The sequence below is a fragment of the Vulpes vulpes genome, chromosome 6 (assembly GCF_048418805.1).
Source record: "Vulpes vulpes isolate BD-2025 chromosome 6, VulVul3, whole genome shotgun sequence".
Classification (NCBI taxonomy): domain Eukaryota; kingdom Metazoa; phylum Chordata; class Mammalia; order Carnivora; family Canidae; genus Vulpes; species Vulpes vulpes.
In genome coordinates, this window is record NC_132785.1 from 102546 (window position 1) to 123010 (window position 20465).

The 20465-nt window shown below is 69.9% G+C and overlaps 1 protein-coding gene across 1 annotated transcript in view; it reads left to right on the plus strand.

The window, feature by feature from the left end:
- The first annotated feature begins 448 nt into the window (after positions 1–448).
- The window catches only part of LOC140599460 (uncharacterized), a 32958-nt gene continuing 12941 nt past the window's right edge, over positions 449–20465 (plus strand). Inside the window, exons 1-12 of the mRNA XM_072762554.1 lie at positions 449–556; positions 1225–1319; positions 1543–1608; positions 2167–2266; positions 2537–2689; positions 2986–3086; positions 17206–17437; positions 18106–18200; positions 18421–18486; positions 19031–19130; positions 19401–19553; positions 19851–19951. Coding sequence (XP_072618655.1) covers positions 457–556; positions 1225–1319; positions 1543–1608; positions 2167–2266; positions 2537–2689; positions 2986–3086; positions 17206–17437; positions 18106–18200; positions 18421–18486; positions 19031–19130; positions 19401–19553; positions 19851–19951 — 1362 coding nt within the window. The 5' untranslated portion in view covers positions 449–456. The remainder of the gene's footprint in view (positions 557–1224; positions 1320–1542; positions 1609–2166; positions 2267–2536; positions 2690–2985; positions 3087–17205; positions 17438–18105; positions 18201–18420; positions 18487–19030; positions 19131–19400; positions 19554–19850; positions 19952–20465) is intronic.

The following is a 20465-nucleotide window of genomic DNA, read 5'->3' on the forward strand; positions in this document are numbered from 1 at the left end:
CCTTCCACGGCGCATTCCAGAAGGGTCCCCGAGGACCCCAGCTCACACGCTCCCCGGCCCCGCGGGGTGTCCTGGCCCAGCTCCCCTCGTGGGACCTGCCAGGGGCCACAGTCAGGCCCCCCCACCCCCCCGCCGACCTGCCCTCTGGGGGGTCTCCAGACCTGGCGGGTCCCCTACAGCCTGGCACAGCTCACGGAGGCCCCTCCTGCTGGCCTGAGGACGGGGGTCCTGGCACGGCGGCCGCAGGGCTCGGTAGCGGGGCCCGGGGTGCTCGCGCCCCAGCTGGTCCGGGTGGCCCTCACCTGCTCCCCCGCCCTCTGGGAGCCCCCTCCGGGAGCCCGGGCTGGGAGGGAGCCGGGGGAGCCTGACGCCCGCGGGGAGGGCTCAGAGGGGGCCTCGGGGCGCACGCCCTCCGTGGGGCTCTGGCTCTTGCAGGAGGTGGGCTACTGCCAGGGCATGAGCGAGATCGCGGCCGTCCTCCTCATGTTCCTGCCCGAGGAGGACGCCTTCTGGGCGCTGGCCCAGCTGATGGTGGGCGACCGGCACTCCATGCACGGTAGGGGCCCGCCGGGGAGCTCAGGAGGGCCTCCCCGCAGGCTGCTGCACCGGGGGGCAGGCGGGGACCCCCCAGCTCGCCCCCCCACGGGCAAGGGCCCCGCCTCCCCGGTGGCCTCGGGGTCCCGGAGCCACGGCCACCCGCCCCACCGTCTGCAGGCCAGGCACGCACTCCCGTTGCTCCCCCAGCCTCCCGCCGGGCTGCCGGCTTGTCCCCCAGGCCCCCCTGCCAGCCCACGGCCACACGGGGCCCAGGGGGCAGCGTCTCCCCCTCCCGGGGGCCCCCAGCCTCACTCCCAAGCCCCACAGCAGAGGGCCGTGCACGCCCATCACCCTCCCCTTGGCCTGCACCCGCTGCCCCTCGGGGCTGGGGACCCGCCTGTCCCCGCGGCGGCCCCCGCAGGAGAGAGGGTGCTGGGTCAGCCGGGCCCGGTCCTCAGCCCCCAGCCCACGCCCCGCGGGGTCTCTGTGAGGACGAGGGTCCCCGGGCCCCGCGCCCCCGGCCTGGGAGGCAGGCCCTGCCCTCTGGGAAGAGCGGATCCAGCCAGGGCTCCGAGGGCGGTGGGCACACGGGGGTCAGGGCGTGGCGGGGAGGCCCCTGCCCCGACACCCCCCACCCCGCCTGGTGCAGGAGGAGGCCCTGACCGTGGGGGCCTGGGGCCTTCTCAGGCTTCTTCGTCCCGGGCTTCCCGAAGCTCCTCAGGTTCCAGAGACATCACGAGCGGGTCCTCCAAAGAGCTCTCCCGGACCTGAGGAAGCACATGGCGAGTGGGGGCGAGTGGGAGCTCCTGAGGCTCCGTCCCCGGAGCCCGGGGCAGGGGGTGGGGGGCATGGCCCTCCCTCCGAGCTGCCCAGAGTTGGGGTCACGTTCCTCCCCCTGGGGCCCGGGGGCGCCCTCGGGGCTGGGCTGGGCCGTGGGGGGGAGCGCGTCCACCCGGCTCCAGGGGCCGCGGCGTGGGGCCTGAGCACCCCCTGCCCTCCCGCCAGGACGAGGAGCAGATGTCCACCGGCATCTACAGCCCCAAATGGTTTCTCCAGTGCTTCCTCGGCCGGGTGAGGCCCCCCCCCGGGACCCCCGCTCCCGGACCTGCCCCCTGCCCCCGGGGAGGGCCCAGCTCAGCCCCACCCTCCAGACGAGCCAGGCCCGACCCCGGGGTCCTGAGGCTGAGGCTGAGGCTCGCAGCCCAGCCCGTCCTGGAGAAGCCCAGAGGGTCCCTGGACGAGGTCCCGGGGGGCGGCCCGTCTCTGCCTCAGCTTCCCCGGGGGAGGCCGGGTCAGCCCGGGGTGTGGACGGGCCCTCGGCCCATCGGGCGGCCAGCCTGGGGTCCTCTCGAGGCGTGGTGTCTGTCGTCAAGTGCGGGCAGAGTCTGTGCCCCCAGGGGTGCGGGAGGTGCTGGCCGGGGTCGGAACCCGGAGCGGCCGGGAGTCCCTGATCTCCCTGGGAGGAGGGCACGCACGGGGAGGCGGGGGGCGGGGGGCGGGGGCCGGGGGGGGGCGCTGCGGGGCCTCGTCGCAGGCAGCCGGGGGCCAGATGGCAGGCCTAGCCTAGCCCCAGCCGAGCCCCCCAGGGGCCCTGCTCAGGCCGCTCCTCCCACCCCGCCGTCCCCCTAGACCCCCTTCTCGCTCACCCTGAAGCTGTGGGATGCCTACGTGTTGGATGGGGAGAGGGTGCTCACGGCCATGGCCTATACCATCCTCAAGGTGCACAGGAGTAAGTGAGCCCCCGGGAGCCCAGGTGTGCCGGGGGCGGGGGGCAGGGGCGGTGACCCTGGGCTCTGAGCAGCACCCAGACCTGGGGCGGGGGGACGGCGGGGCAGGCGGGTGCAGCGGGGCTCCCCGAGTGGAGCAGCGGGCAGGGGCCACCCCGGCCAGCGCACTGCCCGCGGCGCTCCTGGGCACAGCGGGACCCCAGCCGCTGGCCTGGGGGCCCCGGGGGCCCCAGGGCGGGGCCCTCTGGGTCTGACTCTCGCCCACCGCCCAGAGCGCCTCCTGAAGCTGCCCCTGGAAGGGCTCCGGGAGTTCCTCCAGGACTCTCTGGCCCAGCCCTGGGCCCTGGAGGACGAGGCCGTGCTGAGACACCTTCGGGCCTCCATGACCCAGCTCCGCAGGATGCGGTGCGACCTGCCCCCGCCAGGTGGGCTCAGGGCCCCGGCCCCTCCCGACTCGGCCTGCTGGGGCCGCCCACAGGGGACAGAGCCCCCGGGGCCCCCGTCCTCATCTCTGGGGCTCTCCTCTTCTGCTCCAGCCTCGGGGACCCCAGGCCAGGGCTGGGCGGGCGGGTACCCACTGCAGGGCCCGGGCAGCAGTGTGGGGGGCTGAGCACAGGGTCAGGCCGGGGGGGGGTCACGCGGGAGCCGTGAGGACCCCCGGGGCCCCCAGCGGGGGACACACAGCCTGCTGGAGACGCTGACCCCGTCGGCCTCTTTCCAGCGGGACCTGAGGAGTTCCCCACGAGGCCCCTGGGCCTGGAGCCAGTGTCCCCGGCGCCCGGGCCTCTCCTCCCTTCTCCGGCCTCTGAGCCACCGCGCAGGGTGGAGGAGCCGGCCTCCCCGGGCCCAGCCGCCCGGCCTGAGCCGCCCGGACCCCCTCCCGGCCAGGCCATCGTCCAACTTGCCCCCCAGCCCCGGCGGTGGGACTCCCTCCCCACCCTCCCGGGGCAACAAGGCGGTGCAGGCAGGCGGCCCCGGGACACGGCGGGCTTCAAGACAGAAAACGGGGTCTCCTTCCATTTGGCACCTGCCTGGGCCACCCCAGAGGCCCCGCGACGGACCGGGCCCTGGAGCACCCCCGGGACTCCCATCACGCGGTCCCCCCAGCCCCCTAGGGATGACGCTGTCGGGCCCAGGACACCCTTCCTGCCCCGCGGCCACTGCAGCTCGTGCCCCTCGCTGGGCAGTGACGGGCACAGCCAGGGCAGAGCCAGGGCGGCGCTGAGCCCGCTGCCCCGAGGCCCCGCACAGGCCCGGGACCCTCTGCCCCCCGCGTCCACGGGGCAGCTCGATGCTCGCGGGCCTCGGGGGCAGAGCGTGGCGGTGAGGGCGGGGGCCCGGAGGCTCCGGCCCGCCGTCACCGTGCCCTGCCTCGTCTCGCTGTGCCTCCCGGAGGGCGGCACCGCCCGCACGGGACACCAGCCCCTGACCCAGAGGGACCTGGGCTGGCCTGGCCCCGGGCTCTGTGGGGGCAGGGGCGACTCGAGCGCCTGCCCCAGGCCCAGCGCTAATGGGATCCAGCGCCCCGGGGCCCTGGCCAGGCCTGCGTTCTGGCCCCGGGCCGAGCGAGCCCTCTCACAGCAGGATGTGGCCTCCTGGGCCCTGGGCGTGCCCCACAGACCCAGGTCGCTGACCTAGGGCAGCCCTGGGGATCCCGGGACACCCCAGGGCAGGGCAGCGGGGGCAGGCCCGTGGGCCCCACCCACACCCCCACCCCCACCCCCACCCACACCCACACCCACACCAGGAGGCAGGCTCCTCCACGCGCTGGGGCTCCAGCAGTCAGTCACCTGGCCCCAGGGGGCCCGAGGCCGGGGTCCAGCTGCCCTGCGGGGACCCAGCGCAGGAGCCCATGGGCCGCAGGTCCACGTCAGCCCTGCCGCCCCCAGAACCGCCTCTCACCGCCCCGACCTCAGGACACGCGCCCCCACCCGGAGTCGAGTCCGCACAGGCTCCCAGGCGGGGGACGACTCCAGCACCCGCACCCCTGTGGGATTCCCGCTTTCCTCTAAGGACAGGAAGGTCTCCCAGGGGAAGGCGCGCACCCTCGGCTCTGAGCCCCTGTTTGCTGTTGCCAAGTTCAATAAAGTCTTGTTGTGTGAGAGGGCACGGCCGGCTCGTTTCTGCGTCTCCAGGAGCTCTGTGCACGGGGTGCGGAGACACCCCCAGAGAGGAGGAGGGGGCGCCGCCCAGGCCCCGACCAGCCCCTGCGGGGGCGCCGCCAGGCACACACAGCTGACGTCCCCACGTGCCTTCCCGGGGCGGCCAGACGCCAGGGTCAGGACCCCGCAGACTCTACTGCGACTCAGCCTGCGCCCGCGGCCAGGACGGGCCTGGGACAGAGTGACAGCCGGGGAGCCTCAGGTCACCAGGGTCTGTGCTAAGCGCCCTGGGAGGTCTGTGCCCCCTCTGTCCAGGGGGCCTGGGCTGCCCGGGCTCCGGGGCGCTTCCTCCCCTCCCCGCCCCGGGCCTGTGCGCCTGGGGCACAGAGGGCCCGCGGGGCGGTCAGCGTGGCCCCCGGAGCGGACGTCAGGACAGCAGGCCCTTGCAGCTCTCACACCTGGGCCACCCTCACCGGGCGGGCTCAGCGTGCACACCCGGTGCTGCTGGATCCCTCGCACCAGAGTGTGGAGGGCACCCTGCACGCCCTGGAGAGTAGGGGCTGGGTGAGCGCGGGGCTCGGCCTGGGGGCAGGCAGCGCAGGGGACCGAGGGACCCCGGCCCCGTCCCCACCCCGACTCCCACACACACACACACACACACACACAGGCAGCCCCAGGGCTCCCCCCACGGGCAGCCGGCCCCTCAGGAGCTCCCCCCAGGGCGGCCCCGAGGTCTGGCTCCCCGCTGGAGAGGCATCGGGGAGAAGAGAAGCGGCCGGCGCTCGGCGGGGACCCGCTGCCACCCACGGGAATGTGGCCGAGCCGGACCTTCCAGCTCAGCTGACCCCCCGGCGGGACGGGACGGCACGGGACGGCACGGGACGGCACGAGGGGGCCCGGGTCGGCCGGGAGAACCCAGCTAGCCGCCCAGCGCCAGCACCGGAAATGATGGTGCTTCTTCAACCGTTTCGGCGTCAGGACGACGCGGCCCGAGGATCAGATCGCGGCACGGCGACAGACAGGCACACACCCCAAACCCAACAAACGTCGGAATCCCCCGACTGTTGTCAGACAGCAGCCGGACGGTTACAGACGTGACGCTGGGGTCCCCGGTAGGACACACGGAGGACGCTCCAGACCACGGCTGCAGAGGCGCTGGAGGCCCGGGGATGCGCCTGCGGGTGCCCACGGGGAGCGCGGGGCGGCGGGAAGCACCCTACAGAGGGGGGCCCCTCCTGGGAAAGGACGCCGGGTCCCCGCGAAGGCTCCCGATGCTGACAGCTGTCCCCCTCTCCTTCAGCTTCTGGTTCCCCCCCGCCCCATTTTGCTCTTCCTGATTCTCCGTCGGCCTCCGCCCTGCATCCGAGCCACTGACCACACGGGCTTCTTTAGGACGTCGGGTCCCAAAAGGAGGCCGAGCTCTGGCTCCCGGGATCGGGAAGGACCATCGCCGAGGTTTATGCTGATCCCCCCGAGCTCGTGCCTTCCCGGCTCTTCTGTCCTGCAGAACGAGGGGAGGCACGGGCCTTACGGGGAAGGAGGCCCACTCCCACTCGGGCGGGACCGTCCCTCGTGGGGGACCCCGTCATCTGGGCCCGGGAGAGCGAGCGGGGCCATCAAGAACAGGTCGCAGGCTAGACATGGTCCGCTCTGAGGTTTGTCCTGAAGCGAGCACTCCCCTTCCACGTCACGCTGTCTTAGTTCATCCATTTATTATTTGTTAAAGGTTTTACGTTTATGTCCTCTCTACACCCAACACGGAGTTCCAGCTCACAGTCCTGACATCAAGGTCCCCCGACCAGGCCGGCCAGGCACCCCAGGGCCATGTTTCTCATCTCTTTGCTGGCTCGCCTATCTCTGCACCCAGCTGGGACATCGAGTCCACGACGGGGGAGCTTTAGCTACCTCCGAACCCGCAAGAACCCGGAACGTTCTCGCTGTGTCCCCATCCTAGAACGACCTTCGCCGTCGAACAGCAACTCAAATAAATCGGCAGCCAGCCCAATGACTCCTGGTCAAGGAAACGGCCAACTTGTCACGTGTGTGGGCCCCGCTCCCTGGGCTCCCGGGGCTCCCGGGGAGGCTCCGCTTTCTTTAACATCGACCAAGGTCCCAATGACTCCACCGCACCTCGACGCCGGGGCTCAGTTTCTGCCCTGACACGACACAGGCAGCACGTCGGCTTCAGTTACTCCCTGTCAATCAATCAAAGGGAGCCTGGCCGCTCTCGGGGTGGTTGGGGTGGTTGGTAAGAACACGCGACTCTTGTTCTTGGGGCGGAGAGTTCAAGCCCCATGTGGGTGTAGAGATGACAGAAAAATAAAATCTTAAAAAGAAAATCAGTCAGTCGGTCTGGGGGAGACACAGCCCCGGATCCCACAGGGGCAGGGAGCCAGCTGACGGGTCTACGCACACTATTAGAAGCAGCAGAGCACAAAGTCAGAACTTCCAGAAGTCTGCTAGAGGGGGGGACACGCCGGCCTCGACGGTGCTCGGGAGGCGAAGTGGGGGGCGGCCCCTGGAGCGACAGGGTGGGCTCAGGGTCCCCGGGGTCCCAAGGACGGTGGCGCCAACGGTTCCCAGGCCCAGGAGCGGGGACCCCGGCCGAGGGCCGCGGGACTAGGGCCAGCTGTCTGCCCTGTGTGGCCACAAACTGCAAACCCCTGTGCGGTCACGGGGCCGCGTCCCTGGGCCGGGCCAGCAAAGGCCAGAAGTGGGAGGAGACCCTCCCGGGCGGGAGGAGCACGGGTCTCCCCCAGGGCAGCCCCTAAAACTTGGAGGTTTGAAACTCAGTCACTTGTCCGAGATAAAAAGAAAAAAAACAAAACAAAACAAAACTCGGACACAGGCAGGGTGAACGCAGGGTTCTGACAGAAACGGTGGAGACAAGAGGGCTTGATGGCATATCAGAAACTATATGCCAATAGGACAACCTACAAGAAATGGACACCATGACACTATATATAGAAAACTACAAAAATGAACAAACAAAAAAATGTTAGAACCGGTAAATGAATTCAGTAAAGTCACAGGATACATAATTAATGCACAGAATTCTGTTGCATGCCTATACCTCAGTAAGAAGGTAAGAAAAAGAGAAACTAAGACATTAATAAAAATAAATTTAAAATGAAACAAAAAATAATATTATACTTAAGAAAAAACCTAAGGAAACAGCTATAAAAACTTACTCTGAAGACGATGATGGAAAGAAATCGATGACACAAAGAAACGGGAAGAGACACTCCACACTCGTGGACTGAAAGGGTACGAAGTGTCTTCACAACCGAGAGCAGCCCAGACATTCCTATAAACCCTATCAAAATGCCCCCAGCATTTCTCACAGAGCTAAGATAAATGATCTTCAACTTTGCATGGAACCTCAAAAGACCCCAGACAGGCGAAGCAGCCTTGCAAAAGAAAAGCCAAGTAGGAAGCTTCACATCGCTAGATTTCCAGTTATGTCACAAAACTGTTGTGATGAAGACAGTACGGTCCTGGCACGACAACGGACACACAGACCGAGAGCACAGAGCAGACCTCCCAGAAATGAACCCACAACTATGTCGTCGTTTAATCCTTGATAAAGCTGGAAAGAATATCCAGTGGGGAAAAAAAATCTACAAATGGTGTTGGAAAAACTGGATAGACACAAGCCAAAGAATGAAATTTCTAGTTTTTGATTTTACTTTTGTGTGTGGCTAAATTCCTAGAAAATATATAACCTACCAAAACTGACACATAGAGAAATAGAAAATTTGAATAGACCAATTCTCAGCGAAGCTGTTGAGTAATAGAAAAAAAATTCCCAAAACGCAGAAGTCCACGACCAGATGGTTTCATGAGTGAATTCTATGAAACATTTAAAGAAGTATTAAAGCCTAGAAAGAGTATTATGCTAAGCACAATATGCCAACCCTAACCCTAACCCTGACCCTGACCCTGACCCTGACCCTGACCCTAACCCTGACCCGGAAGCCTCCCCGCGGGTCCTGAGGAGGCCGGGCCCCTGTGGGCGTGGACGCGACCCCCACACGGCTGTTTCCCGTCTGTTGACTACGTGGGACTCCCAGCGCTGAGAGGGCACCTCCGTGGCTTGTTCCTGCTCTCGGGGGAGACGATTTCAGGTCGTCACCCTCGGGGATGACGTCAGCTGCGGGCCTTCCTACGCGGCCTCTCCTCTGTTGACAGACCTTTCCTAAAACCCCCTGTGCTTTTCATGCTTTGTTCTGTCAAATGCGTTTTCTGCGACTCTTGAGGGGATCGTCTCCTTTCTCTTTGTTTTTGTTGTTTTTTTAAAGATTTTATTTATATATCCTTGAGAGACACCGAGAGACGAGAGAGAGAGAGAGAGAGAGAGAGGCAGAGACACGGGCAGAGGGAGAAGAAGGCTCCGTGCAGGGAGCCCGATGTGGGACTCGATCCCGGGACTCCAGGATCACGCCCTGGGCCGAAGGGAAGGCAGGCGCTGAAGCGCTGAGCCCCGCCGCCCCCCTCCGCCCCGGGCCGCCCCATGTCCTTTCTCTGGTTAACGGGATGGATCGTGCTGAGTGATCAGAGGGGCCGCGGGGGGCAGGTGGGCAACGTGGATGAACAAATAGGGAAAGCTACAAGCGTGTGGTTCTAAATAAAGGAATCCCGGAAATTTAGAAAGTACGGCCTGGCAATAGAGTCAGGACCGTGGGGACAACTCGGTACGGGGACAGACGGTGACGCCGCTTCTCGCGGGGAGAGCTGAGCGAGGCACAGAATTGTCAAGTCGCCAGCTGTAGCCCTGAAACTACTGTCCCCTTGGGTGTCGACGGCACTTCAACAGATACCAAGGAAAAGGGGTTTCCGGTGGGAATCCCGGTGGGTCCGTGAAAGGCATTTACACGGTCGTGACGCACACGAAGGCGCCTCTGCAGAGGGGATCCAGATGCTCTCGTGTCTTCATGTTAATGTTTAGAAGATGTACTTGGGAGACGGTGCGGGGGGCAGGGGCGGAGGGACAGGGGGAACCTGGAGCGGACTCCTCACCCACCGGAGACCGAGCCCCACCCGAGGCTCCACGCCACAACCTGGAGATCCTGGCTTGAGCCAAACTCAAGAGTCGACGTGGAACCGACGGACGGAACCACCCAGGAGCCCCTCAAATGCTCCTAACTGCAACCCCACGCTGTGAACCCTGGGGGGCGGGGGGGGGGCATCTGTGACCCCCAGTCTGCCTTGAAGGGCGGGAGGCCTGCAGGGCCCGAGGATGGGAACTGAGGATGCGGGAGGCTGCCTGCATCGCCTTCCCGCCCGGCGTGGGGACAGGACCCTCCCCCGGGACCCTCGGCCACCAGGGTGAGGGCTGAGTGCTGATTGGACCCCGCCTGCCCACAGTGATGATGCGGGACCCCGCTCTGGGCGGAACTGTGGTGCCCCCGGGTTCCACCGCTGCCTGGTGCCCACTCTGCGTCCGCAGACCTTCGGAGGCACCGGTGCTCCGGATCTGGCTCGCAGCGACCCGACTCTCCTGCTCTCCCCAGTAGCCCAGGACTCGTCTCTCCTCAGTACCCCCACGCTCCCACTCTCCCCAGTACCCCGCTACTCCCACTCTCCCCAGTACCCCGCTACTCCCACTCTCCCCAGTACCCCCACCCTCCCACTCTCCCCAGTACCCCCACCCTCCCACTCTCCCCAGTACCCCCACCCTCCCACTCTCCCCAGTACCCCCACCCTCCCACTCTCCCCAGTACCCCGCTACTCCCACTCTCCCCAGTACCCCCACCCTCCCACTCTCCCCAGTACCCCCACCCTCCCACACTCCCCAGTACCCCAGTGCATAAAGAGGAGGCGCCCACACAGCGACAGGTCACAGGTGAGTGGCAGCTGATCCCTGATCCCCGCGGGCCACAGTGGGGCCTGTGGATCCGCGTGGGGGCACAGGCCTCCCGCGCTGGGGTCCACAACACCCCGACCCCCATGCGATGACCGTGAGCAGCTCCCACAGCCCTTCCACAGCCCCACGGGGTGAGAGCGGCCACCCTGCTGCCCCCGTCCAGGGAAGGAGGCTGCAGTCGGAACTCAGGCAGCTCCCCCGGGACCCCCGCTCCCCTGTAAGCCCTCTGCTGTGCAGGCAGCCAAGCCATGACCTTTCCAGCCTGTCCTAGACGCATGGACCCCGACAGGGGTGACTGTCACCCCCCCATCCCGCCCTGTGCCCGCTGGGTCCCCCTGGCCCGTGAGCAGGCTTGCTCTTCAGGCTCCAAAGAACGTGGAGTCCCTCGTGCTCCCCCAGGGCCCCCCTCAGGCTATTCACACATCGCTGCCCTCAGGGTGGGGAGTTCGGTCGCACTCTTGCTGGCATCAGGTTTTAGTTTTGATGAAGTCCAGTCCGTCGCTTTCTCCCCTTGGTCGTGTGCTTGTGGAATCTCGGAGAAACCTTCCATTCCCGCCCCCCCTCCCCCCCAAGCCCGCAGGGACACTCGCTGGCCGGCCCACCCACCACCATCTCTGCGCCGGCCCCGGGCTGGGAGACGTCACCCCCGAGCATCAGGTGGGCAGTTCCCCGGAGCCCCTGGGTCCCCCGCCCGTGTGCTCCTGATACCGGGGTGGGAGCGCTCTGTGACCCCAGCGTGACGGCGTGCCCTGGGACAGTGGCTGGGAAGGTGGACTGTCGGTGGGCGACGGACAGACAGACAGGCAGCGAGGGCCCGTGTGTGATGCCTGTGCCCCTCGGGGCTACGGGGTTGTCTCCGGCTCCGGTCAGACAGAGGGGCGCCCGCCCACGGGGAGCACCCGGACGCATGTGTCCTCGGAAGGTTCTCACGCGCCGTCATCCTTGGATGTGTTTGGATTGCAGCACGATGCAGGAGGACCCGGAGACCCTGCTGGCCTTGCAAAGGGCCAATATCGTGGCCCAGTACCATCAGGTGAGGCCCAGAAGGGACCATAGACACTACACACCCACGACAGGGGGGACCGTACCTGCAAGAGCAGGTGAGGCTCAAGAGGGGATCAGAGCCAAGGATGAGCCAGGTCAGCCCAGGCAAGGACCACAGTCACCAGGAACAAGTGAGACCCTGGGGACGGTCCCGGTGTCAGTAGCAACTAAGGGTCCATCCTGGATCCTCGTCATTGGTAGCGGAGGAGCCCAGGCACCAGGTACAGGTGAGGCCCGGGTGGGGACCAGAGTCACCAGGTCCAGATGAAGACCACAGCTACCAGGTCCAGGTGAGCCCCGGGTGGGGACCAGAGTCACCAGGTTCAGGTGAGGCCAAGGTGGGGACCACAGTCGCAGATCCACATGAGGCTCAGGTGGAGACCACAGTCACCTGGGTGAAGCCCAGTTGGGGACTAGAGTCACCAGGCCTGGGTGAGGGCCAGGTAGGGATCAGAGTCACCAGGTCAAGTGAGGCCCAGGTGGGGACCACAGTCGCCGGGTCCGGGTGAGGCCCAGGGGGGGATCGTCACTGATAGACAGAAGCAGGTGAGGCTGCCAGGCTGCGCCCACTCTGGCGCCCGGCCAATCTCAGAGGGTCGGCGCTCCCTCAGGATCCAGGGGAGGGAGGAGCCCTTCTGCTCCCTCCTGTCTCTGTCCCCACTCCCCTGCTCTGATCGGTCCCCACCACGGAGCCCCCCTCTGTTGCAGGCGCCCCAAGCAGGGTCTCCGCAGGACCTGTCACTGTGCAAGGTCGCCGACCACCAGGGCTTTCTGCAGTGAGTCCCCTGGACACCCCTCATCCATCCCAGGGCGGGTGGCCTTTGCAGGAACACCTCTCTGGAGGCTGACCCCCCCGCCCCCAGGTCGGGACCTGGTCCCCTGGAGCCCTCTGAGGGCCATGTCTGCGCTGGGTTGCAGCTGAGACACCCCGGAGGCCGACCCGGGACGTGGGCAGGAAGGGAGCTGGGCCCGGGGGAGGCCCCTGGACACTCAGAGGAGGGGCCCCCACGCCTGCTTTGGGCAGGCCCAGGTGTCAGCCTGCTGCATCCGGGGGTGGTGGTGGGGTGGGGTGTCCAGTCCCTTCAGCAGGGGATCCCGCCCGTGAGGGGCTCTGGGGCCGGGGCGTGCTCTCCGTAGGGGGACGGCCTGGTCTGGGCCGAGTCCGCAGGGGTGCTCTCGCCCACACCCGAAGGCTTTTGCGGGGCTGCAGGTGGATGCCGGGGACCAGGCCAGCGCAGGGAGGGGGGGGGGCCGCAGAGGGAGGCCCCGACCAGGCAGGAGGAGGCAAGAGGAGGAGGGGGCTGCCCTGGGCGGGAAGGAGGGAGGGGACAGCCCAGTGGCCTAGGTCGCAGGGGACGAGGCTGATGGGTCAACAGCCCCACGAGAACCTGACGGACGCTGGAGACCCCAGGTGGGGCCCCCTCGGCCCTGCTCACGGCCCAGTGTCTGCTGGGATGGCTCAGGGGTGGTCGTGCTCAGGGGCTCCGACAGGACGGGAGGTGAAATGGGCCAGGGTGGCAGAGGGGACAGCAGAGAGGGGAGCCCGGGGACAGCAGGGGGACGGCCAGGGGGCAGGGGGAGGCCGGCTGGACGCTGGGCAGTCAGGCCCTGGGGAGGCGGGGGGACCTCAGCGGGACGGTCACGGGGCACCCGGGCCACGCTGACAGCTCTCGGGCTGGTCCATCGAGGAGGGGGGCAGGTCACCCCCTGGGGGCGCCGAGGGGTCCCCGCCCAGCCCACCACCGGCAAACACCCTCCTCAGACCCCCCAGACGCCGCCCCCGCCCGCCCTCAGGCCGCTGGCAGCCCCTGCCCTCCCCGGGGGAGCCCTGCCCTCCCCAGGACGCTGGGTGCAGACGGGGTGTGTGTGTGTGTGTGTGTGTGTGGCTGTGGGGCCGGGGCCTCAGGGCTCTGCGTCTCCTGCCTTCCAGGGACAGGGAGCTGCCCGACCCCAGCCCCCGCGAGGCCAAGGTGAGAGCCCGTCCTGGGCCCCGGGCAGGACGTGGGGGGGAGCTGGGGCCAGCTGTCTGCACCGCGTCCCCCAGGACATCCCCGGGCGTCTCCCCAGTCCCCCGTCCCAGCGCTGCACGGGCCGCCGGGAACGCACCCGAGACCCGGAGCCGCGGTCCGCGGGGGGCCCTGTGCCTTCCTGGCTCCTCCGGGTCCCGCGGGGCACTGGACGCGGCCCGAGCGCCCACCTCCCGCGGCGGGAGCCTCACCTGCGGCCCCCGCCTGTCCTCTCCCAGAAACTCCGCCAGGAGACCCGGCGCGCGGACAAATGGATAAAAATGCTCAAGCGATGGGACCACTACCTCCCCAGCGAGAAGGTGGGGCGCTGGGTGCCCCCGAGGGCTCTCCGTCCTGACGGGGCTGGGGGGCCGCCCTCAGTGTCCTCCTGCCCCGTCCTCGGGGGAGCCCCCTGCCTGGGGAGAGTCTGCTGGGAGCCCGGGCCTCCCTCCCCAGGCCCCGGGACGGCGGTGGGGGAGCGTCAGGTCGGGGCCAGGGTCCCTGCTCCTCGCGGGGGACGGGGGTGGGGGGGGGCCCAGATCCAGGGAGACCCAGCCTCTCTGCAGACACCCTGGAGCCGACGCCGGAACCTTCTAGATGCCTCGTGTTCCCTGGGCTCCAAGGGGCCGCCCTGGGCCCCTCTCACCAGCACTGCCTTCCTCCCCGCAGCTGCGACGCCGGGTGTACAAGGGGGTCCCGCCCCAGGTGCGGGGACAGGTGTGGCTGCGATTGCTGAACGTCGACCAGGTTAAGGCCAGCAATGCCGGGAAATACCAGGTGGGACCCGACCCGTCCACTCCCCGTGGACCCTCGGTCCCCTCCCTGCCCAGGGCTGACCCTCCGTGACCCCTCCCCACCCGGGGCTGAACTCCCGTGTCCCCTCCCCACCCGGGCTGATCCTCCACGTCCCCTCCCTGTCCAGGGCTGACCCTCAGTCCCCTCCCCGCCCACGACAGCTGGGCACAGGCCCTCACGCAGGCCCCGCGGGCACGGTGGGCACTCCCGCCGTCCCCGGCCTCCCAGGGGAAGGGTGGAGGTTCCTGCAGGACACACTCCCGTGGTGGCCCCGGGGCTCCCTGCCCAGGACGGCAGCTGCTGACAGGTCGGGGTCTGTGTCCCTGACGCCGGCTCCTCCTCCCGGGGTCTCCCCGCAGGCAATGAAGGAGGCGGCCCTGGTCTCCTCCCGGGACATCGTGCAGATCGACCTGGACGTCAACCGCACGTTCCGCAGTCACACCATGTTCTGGGACCGCTACGGGGTCGGGTGAGGCTGCTGGGCCAGCGGGGTTCGGGGGTCGGGGGCCCGGCCTGGGAGAGGCCCGGGGGCTTCTGTGCTGGGGACACGGGGTCTCCGAGGCCGGGGGGAGCGACGGCAGCAAACAACACACTGCCACGTGGTAGGGTGCTGGGGATGACCCCCGTGCCCCCAACCCCAGGGTCTCGGGGATGGGGAGGCCGCAGGACGGGGCCTCCAGGGGTCACCGTCTGAGCTGAACCCCAAGGGGGTGAGGGGCGGCCCCGTGAAGAGCAGGGGGCCGGGGTGGGGGCGTGGGGGGCACGAAGGGGACCTGGGGCCAGGGTGCATGGCCGCGGCTGGACCGGGACACGTGGACCCGACGAGGGTCGGACAGGTCAGGGTGACACCCACCCTCCGGTGCTTTATGTACTTCTGAATTCTGGGCATTTTGTTTTAGACAATTTGCACTTGGTGAGCACACACGGCATGACGCCCCCCCCCCCCCCCCCCCGACGCCGCCCCGGTCCAGGCAGGCCCTGCGCGGAGCACACGGGGCCCCAGGGGCAGGGGCAGGGGTCACAGCAAACCCCAGACTGGGGTCGCCTTTATCTGTAGACGTCTCCGTGTGCACCTTAGAGAAGGGGGTGCCCTGTGTCCGCAGCCCCCCACGCCATCCCCCTGCATCACCCCCCACGCCATCCCCCACAACCCCAGACCCCCACCCCTACACTATCGGTCCCGCCCCCACCGCCACCCCACCCCACCCCCACGAGGACGCGGTGCAGCTGCCCCCTGTGGGACATGCTCAGCCTCCCCGGCCACCTTGGGGTTCTCTGGACGGCCTGCTCCCGTCAGAAGCCCGGGTGTCCCGCAGAGTCCCCAGGGGCCGCGGGGGGGTGGGGAAGGCAGGGAGCCCCCCGACAGGGGCTTGCAGGTGGGTGGAGCATAGGGTGCAGCTACCTGTGTGTGCAGCGGGCGGGGTGTGTGGGAGCCCGGGACCCCAGGGGTGACCTGCAGGGGCGCCAGGGGCGGGGCTGGGGATACGCCAGGCATGGGTGGCTGGGCTTCCCGGGCGGGCCGCTCGGACCGTCTCCCCACGAGAACTCGGTGCTCCTCCCTGCAGGGAACCTGCTGCCCCCCGGGGCCCCCGCGGCCCTCAGAGCGCGGCCGGGTCAGCCTGACCTGTGACCCCCGGCCCGGGGGGAGCCGGCCTCCAGCAGCCCGGGCCCGGGGGCCGCGGAGCCGGGGTGCAGACTCAGGCCGCCGTGCGGGGGGCATCGGGCGGCTCCTGGCAGCGCTGAGGGGGCCGCACCCCGTACCCCCCCGTGCTCAGATAGTGACCCCAGGGGTTCGCAGCCTGTATCGGGGTCACACCTGCACGACGTTCCCTGCACTCCTCACGGCGGCTCAGACCTGGAGCCCCGAGATGCTCTGGGATGGGCGGGCCCGGGGTGCCCCCCACAGAGTCCAGCCCAGGGACACCTGGGAAGACCTGGGGGTGCGCTCAGGGCCACGGATGCCCCGGCTGCGTGGGCTCGGGGCAGGGGTCACGTGGGGCTGGTGGTGTTCCCGGGACACGGGGCCGGGCCAGGCCAGGGCAGCGGAGGAGAGGCGTCAGGGGCTGCGGGGACCGGGGCAGGGGGAGCGCTGGCTCCCATGGGGGCGTGCGGGGGGGGGGGGGGGGCCGCTCCAGGGCTGGAGGCCCGGGGCGCTGGCGGCGCTGGGGGAGCCCGGAGCTGCACACCCCACGGCGGGAGCCGCTCGGAGGCGTCGGACACCCCAGGGTGCACTGAACCCCCGGCACGCTGCACGTGTGAGGTCGCCGCCTGTCCCCGTGCGCAGACCTGACCCCGGAGATCGGCCCCCGCGGAGGGGCCCTGCGGGCCGCGGGGCCTGCGGGGCCGGTGTCGGCACCTCGGCGGCCTCGCTGGGCGGGGGCTGACTGAGCAGAGCCCCCCGCTGTCCCCCCTCCTAGGCAGCGAGCCCTGTTCTGCGTACTGGCAGCGTACTCGGTGTACGACACGGTGAGTGTCCCTGCCCCCGCCTCCTGCCCCGCGGGCGGCCTTGTCCTGAGTGGTGGTGACCAGCGGGACTCACAGTTATGGCCCCGGCTCCACGGCCCCCGAGATGCCGGGGAGGGTCTCTCTCCTCCGGGACGGGCAGGGGGCGGGGTGCAGACCTCCCAGGGGAGGCAGGGCCTGCGTGCCCGAGGGCCGGGGCTGCCCGGGGCCCCCGCGTGCACCGCGGCCGTCCTAGAGCTCGGGTCTGGACCCTGACAGACGGCACTACCGACGAGAGCCCGGGCGGGGAAGGCTCCCACTCCCCCGAAGGGAACGAGGCCGAGGCGCCCAGGAGGCCGCCCCCTTCCACGGCGCATTCCAGAAGGGTCCCCGAGGACCCCAGCTCACACGCTCCCCGGCCCCGCGGGGTGTCCTGGCCCAGCTCCCCTCGTGGGACCTGCCAGGGGCCACAGTCAGGCCCCCCCACCCCCCCGCCGACCTGCCCTCTGGGGGGTCTCCAGACCTGGCGGGTCCCCTACAGCCTGGCACAGCTCACGGAGGCCCCTCCTGCTGGCCTGAGGACGGGGGTCCTGGCACGGCGGCCGCAGGGCTCGGTAGCGGGGCCCGGGGTGCTCGCGCCCCAGCTGGTCCGGGTGGCCCTCACCTGCTCCCCCGCCCTCTGGGAGCCCCCTCCGGGAGCCCGGGCTGGGAGGGAGCCGGGGGAGCCTGACGCCCGCGGGGAGGGCTCAGAGGGGGCCTCGGGGCGCACGCCCTCCGTGGGGCTCTGGCTCTTGCAGGAGGTGGGCTACTGCCAGGGCATGAGCGAGATCGCGGCCGTCCTCCTCATGTTCCTGCCCGAGGAGGACGCCTTCTGGGCGCTGGCCCAGCTGATGGTGGGCGACCGGCACTCCATGCACGGTAGGGGCCCGCCGGGGAGCTCAGGAGGGCCTCCCCGCAGGCTGCTGCACCGGGGGGCAGGCGGGGACCCCCCAGCTCGCCCCCCCACGGGCAAGGGCCCCGCCTCCCCGGTGGCCTCGGGGTCCCGGAGCCACGGCCACCCGCCCCACCGTCTGCAGGCCAGGCACGCACTCCCGTTGCTCCCCCAGCCTCCCGCCGGGCTGCCGGCTTGTCCCCCAGGCCCCCCTGCCAGCCCACGGCCACACGGGGCCCAGGGGGCAGCGTCTCCCCCTCCCGGGGGCCCCCAGCCTCACTCCCAAGCCCCACAGCAGAGGGCCGTGCACGCCCATCACCCTCCCCTTGGCCTGCACCCGCTGCCCCTCGGGGCTGGGGACCCGCCTGTCCCCGCGGCGGCCCCCGCAGGAGAGAGGGTGCTGGGTCAGCCGGGCCCGGTCCTCAGCCCCCAGCCCACGCCCCGCGGGGTCTCTGTGAGGACGAGGGTCCCCGGGCCCCGCGCCCCCGGCCTGGGAGGCAGGCCCTGCCCTCTGGGAAGAGCGGATCCAGCCAGGGCTCCGAGGGCGGTGGGCACACGGGGGTCAGGGCGTGGCGGGGAGGCCCCTGCCCCGACACCCCCCACCCCGCCTGGTGCAGGAGGAGGCCCTGACCGTGGGGGCCTGGGGCCTTCTCAGGCTTCTTCGTCCCGGGCTTCCCGAAGCTCCTCAGGTTCCAGAGACATCACGAGCGGGTCCTCCAAAGAGCTCTCCCGGACCTGAGGAAGCACATGGCGAGTGGGGGCGAGTGGGAGCTCCTGAGGCTCCGTCCCCGGAGCCCGGGGCAGGGGGTGGGGGGCATGGCCCTCCCTCCGAGCTGCCCAGAGTTGGGGTCACGTTCCTCCCCCTGGGGCCCGGGGGCGCCCTCGGGGCTGGGCTGGGCCGCGGGGAGCGCGTCCACCCGGCTCCAGGGGCCGCGGCGTGGGGCCTGAGCACCCCCTGCCCTCCCGCCAGGACGAGGAGCAGATGTCCACCGGCATCTACAGCCCCAAATGGTTTCTCCAGTGCTTCCTCGGCCGGGTGAGGCCCCCCCCCGGGACCCCCGCTCCCGGACCTGCCCCCTGCCCCCGGGGAGGGCCCAGCTCAGCCCCACCCTCCAGACGAGCCAGGCCCGACCCCGGGGTCCTGAGGCTGAGGCTGAGGCTCGCAGCCCAGCCCGTCCTGGAGAAGCCCAGAGGGTCCCTGGACGAGGTCCCGGGGGGCGGCCCGTCTCTGCCTCAGCTTCCCCGGGGGAGGCCGGGTCAGCCCGGGGTGTGGACGGGCCCTCGGCCCATCGGGCGGCCAGCCTGGGGTCCTCTCGAGGCGTGGTGTCTGTCGTCAAGTGCGGGCAGAGTCTGTGCCCCCAGGGGTGCGGGAGGTGCTGGCCGGGGTCGGAACCCGGAGCGGCCGGGAGTCCCTGATCTCCCTGGGAGGAGGGCACGCACGGGGAGGCGGGGGGCGGGGGGGGGCGCTGCGGGGCCTCGTCGCAGGCAGCCGGGGGCCAGATGGCAGGCCTAGCCTAGCCCCAGCCGAGCCCCCCAGGGGCCCTGCTCAGGCCGCTCCTCCCACCCCGCCGTCCCCCTAGACCCCCTTCTCGCTCACCCTGAAGCTGTGGGATGCCTACGTGTTGGATGGGGAGAGGGTGCTCACGGCCATGGCCTATACCATCCTCAAGGTGCACAGGAGTAAGTGAGCCCCCGGGAGCCCAGGTGTGCCGGGGGCGGGGGGCAGGGGCGGTGACCCTGGGCTCTGAGCAGCACCCAGACCTGGGGCGGGGGGACGGCGGGGCAGGCGGGTGCAGCGGGGCTCCCCGAGTGGAGCAGCGGGCAGGGGCCACCCCGGCCAGCGCACTGCCCGCGGCGCTCCTGGGCACAGCGGGACCCCAGCCGCTGGCCTGGGGGCCCCGGGGGCCCCAGGGCGGGGCCCTCTGGGTCTGACTCTCGCCCACCGCCCAGAGCGCCTCCTGAAGCTGCCCCTGGAAGGGCTCCGGGAGTTCCTCCAGGACTCTCTGGCCCAGCCCTGGGCCCTGGAGGACGAGGCCGTGCTGAGACACCTTCGGGCCTCCATGACCCAGCTCCGCAGGATGCGGTGCGACCTGCCCCCGCCAGGTGGGCTCAGGGCCCCGGCCCCTCCCGACTCGGCCTGCTGGGGCCGCCCACAGGGGACAGAGCCCCCGGGGCCCCCGTCCTCATCTCTGGGGCTCTCCTCTTCTGCTCCAGCCTCGGGGACCCCAGGCCAGGGCTGGGCGGGCGGGTACCCACTGCAGGGCCCGGGCAGCAGTGTGGGGGGCTGAGCACAGGGTCAGGCCGGGGGGGGGGTCACGCGGGAGCCGTGAGGACCCCCGGGGCCCCCAGCGGGGGACACACAGCCTGCTGGAGACGCTGACCCCGTCGGCCTCTTTCCAGCGGGACCTGAGGAGTTCCCCACGAGGCCCCTGGGCCTGGAGCCAGTGTCCCCGGCGCCCGGGCCTCTCCTCCCTTCTCCGGCCTCTGAGCCACCGCGCAGGGTGGAGGAGCCGGCCTCCCCGGGCCCAGCCGCCCGGCCTGAGCCGCCCGGACCCCCTCCCGGCCAGGCCATCGTCCAACTTGCCCCCCAGCCCCGGCGGTGGAACTCCCTCCCCACCCTCCCGGGGCAACAAGGCGGTGCAGGCAGGCGGCCCCGGGACACGGCGGGCTTCAAGACAGAAAACGGGGTCTCCTTCCATTTGGCACCTGCCTGGGCCACCCCAGAGGCCCCGCGACGGACCGGGCCCTGGAGCACCCCCGGGACTCCCATCACGCGGTCCCCCCAGCCCCCTAGGGATGACGCTGTCGGGCCCAGGACACCCTTCCTGCCCCGCGGCCACTGCAGCTCGTGCCCCTCGCTGGGCAGTGACGGGCACAGCCAGGGCAGAGCCAGGGCGGCGCTGAGCCCGCTGCCCCGAGGCCCCGCACAGGCCCGGGACCCTCTGCCCCCCGCGTCCACGGGGCAGCTCGATGCTCGCGGGCCTCGGGGGCAGAGCGTGGCGGTGAGGGCGGGGG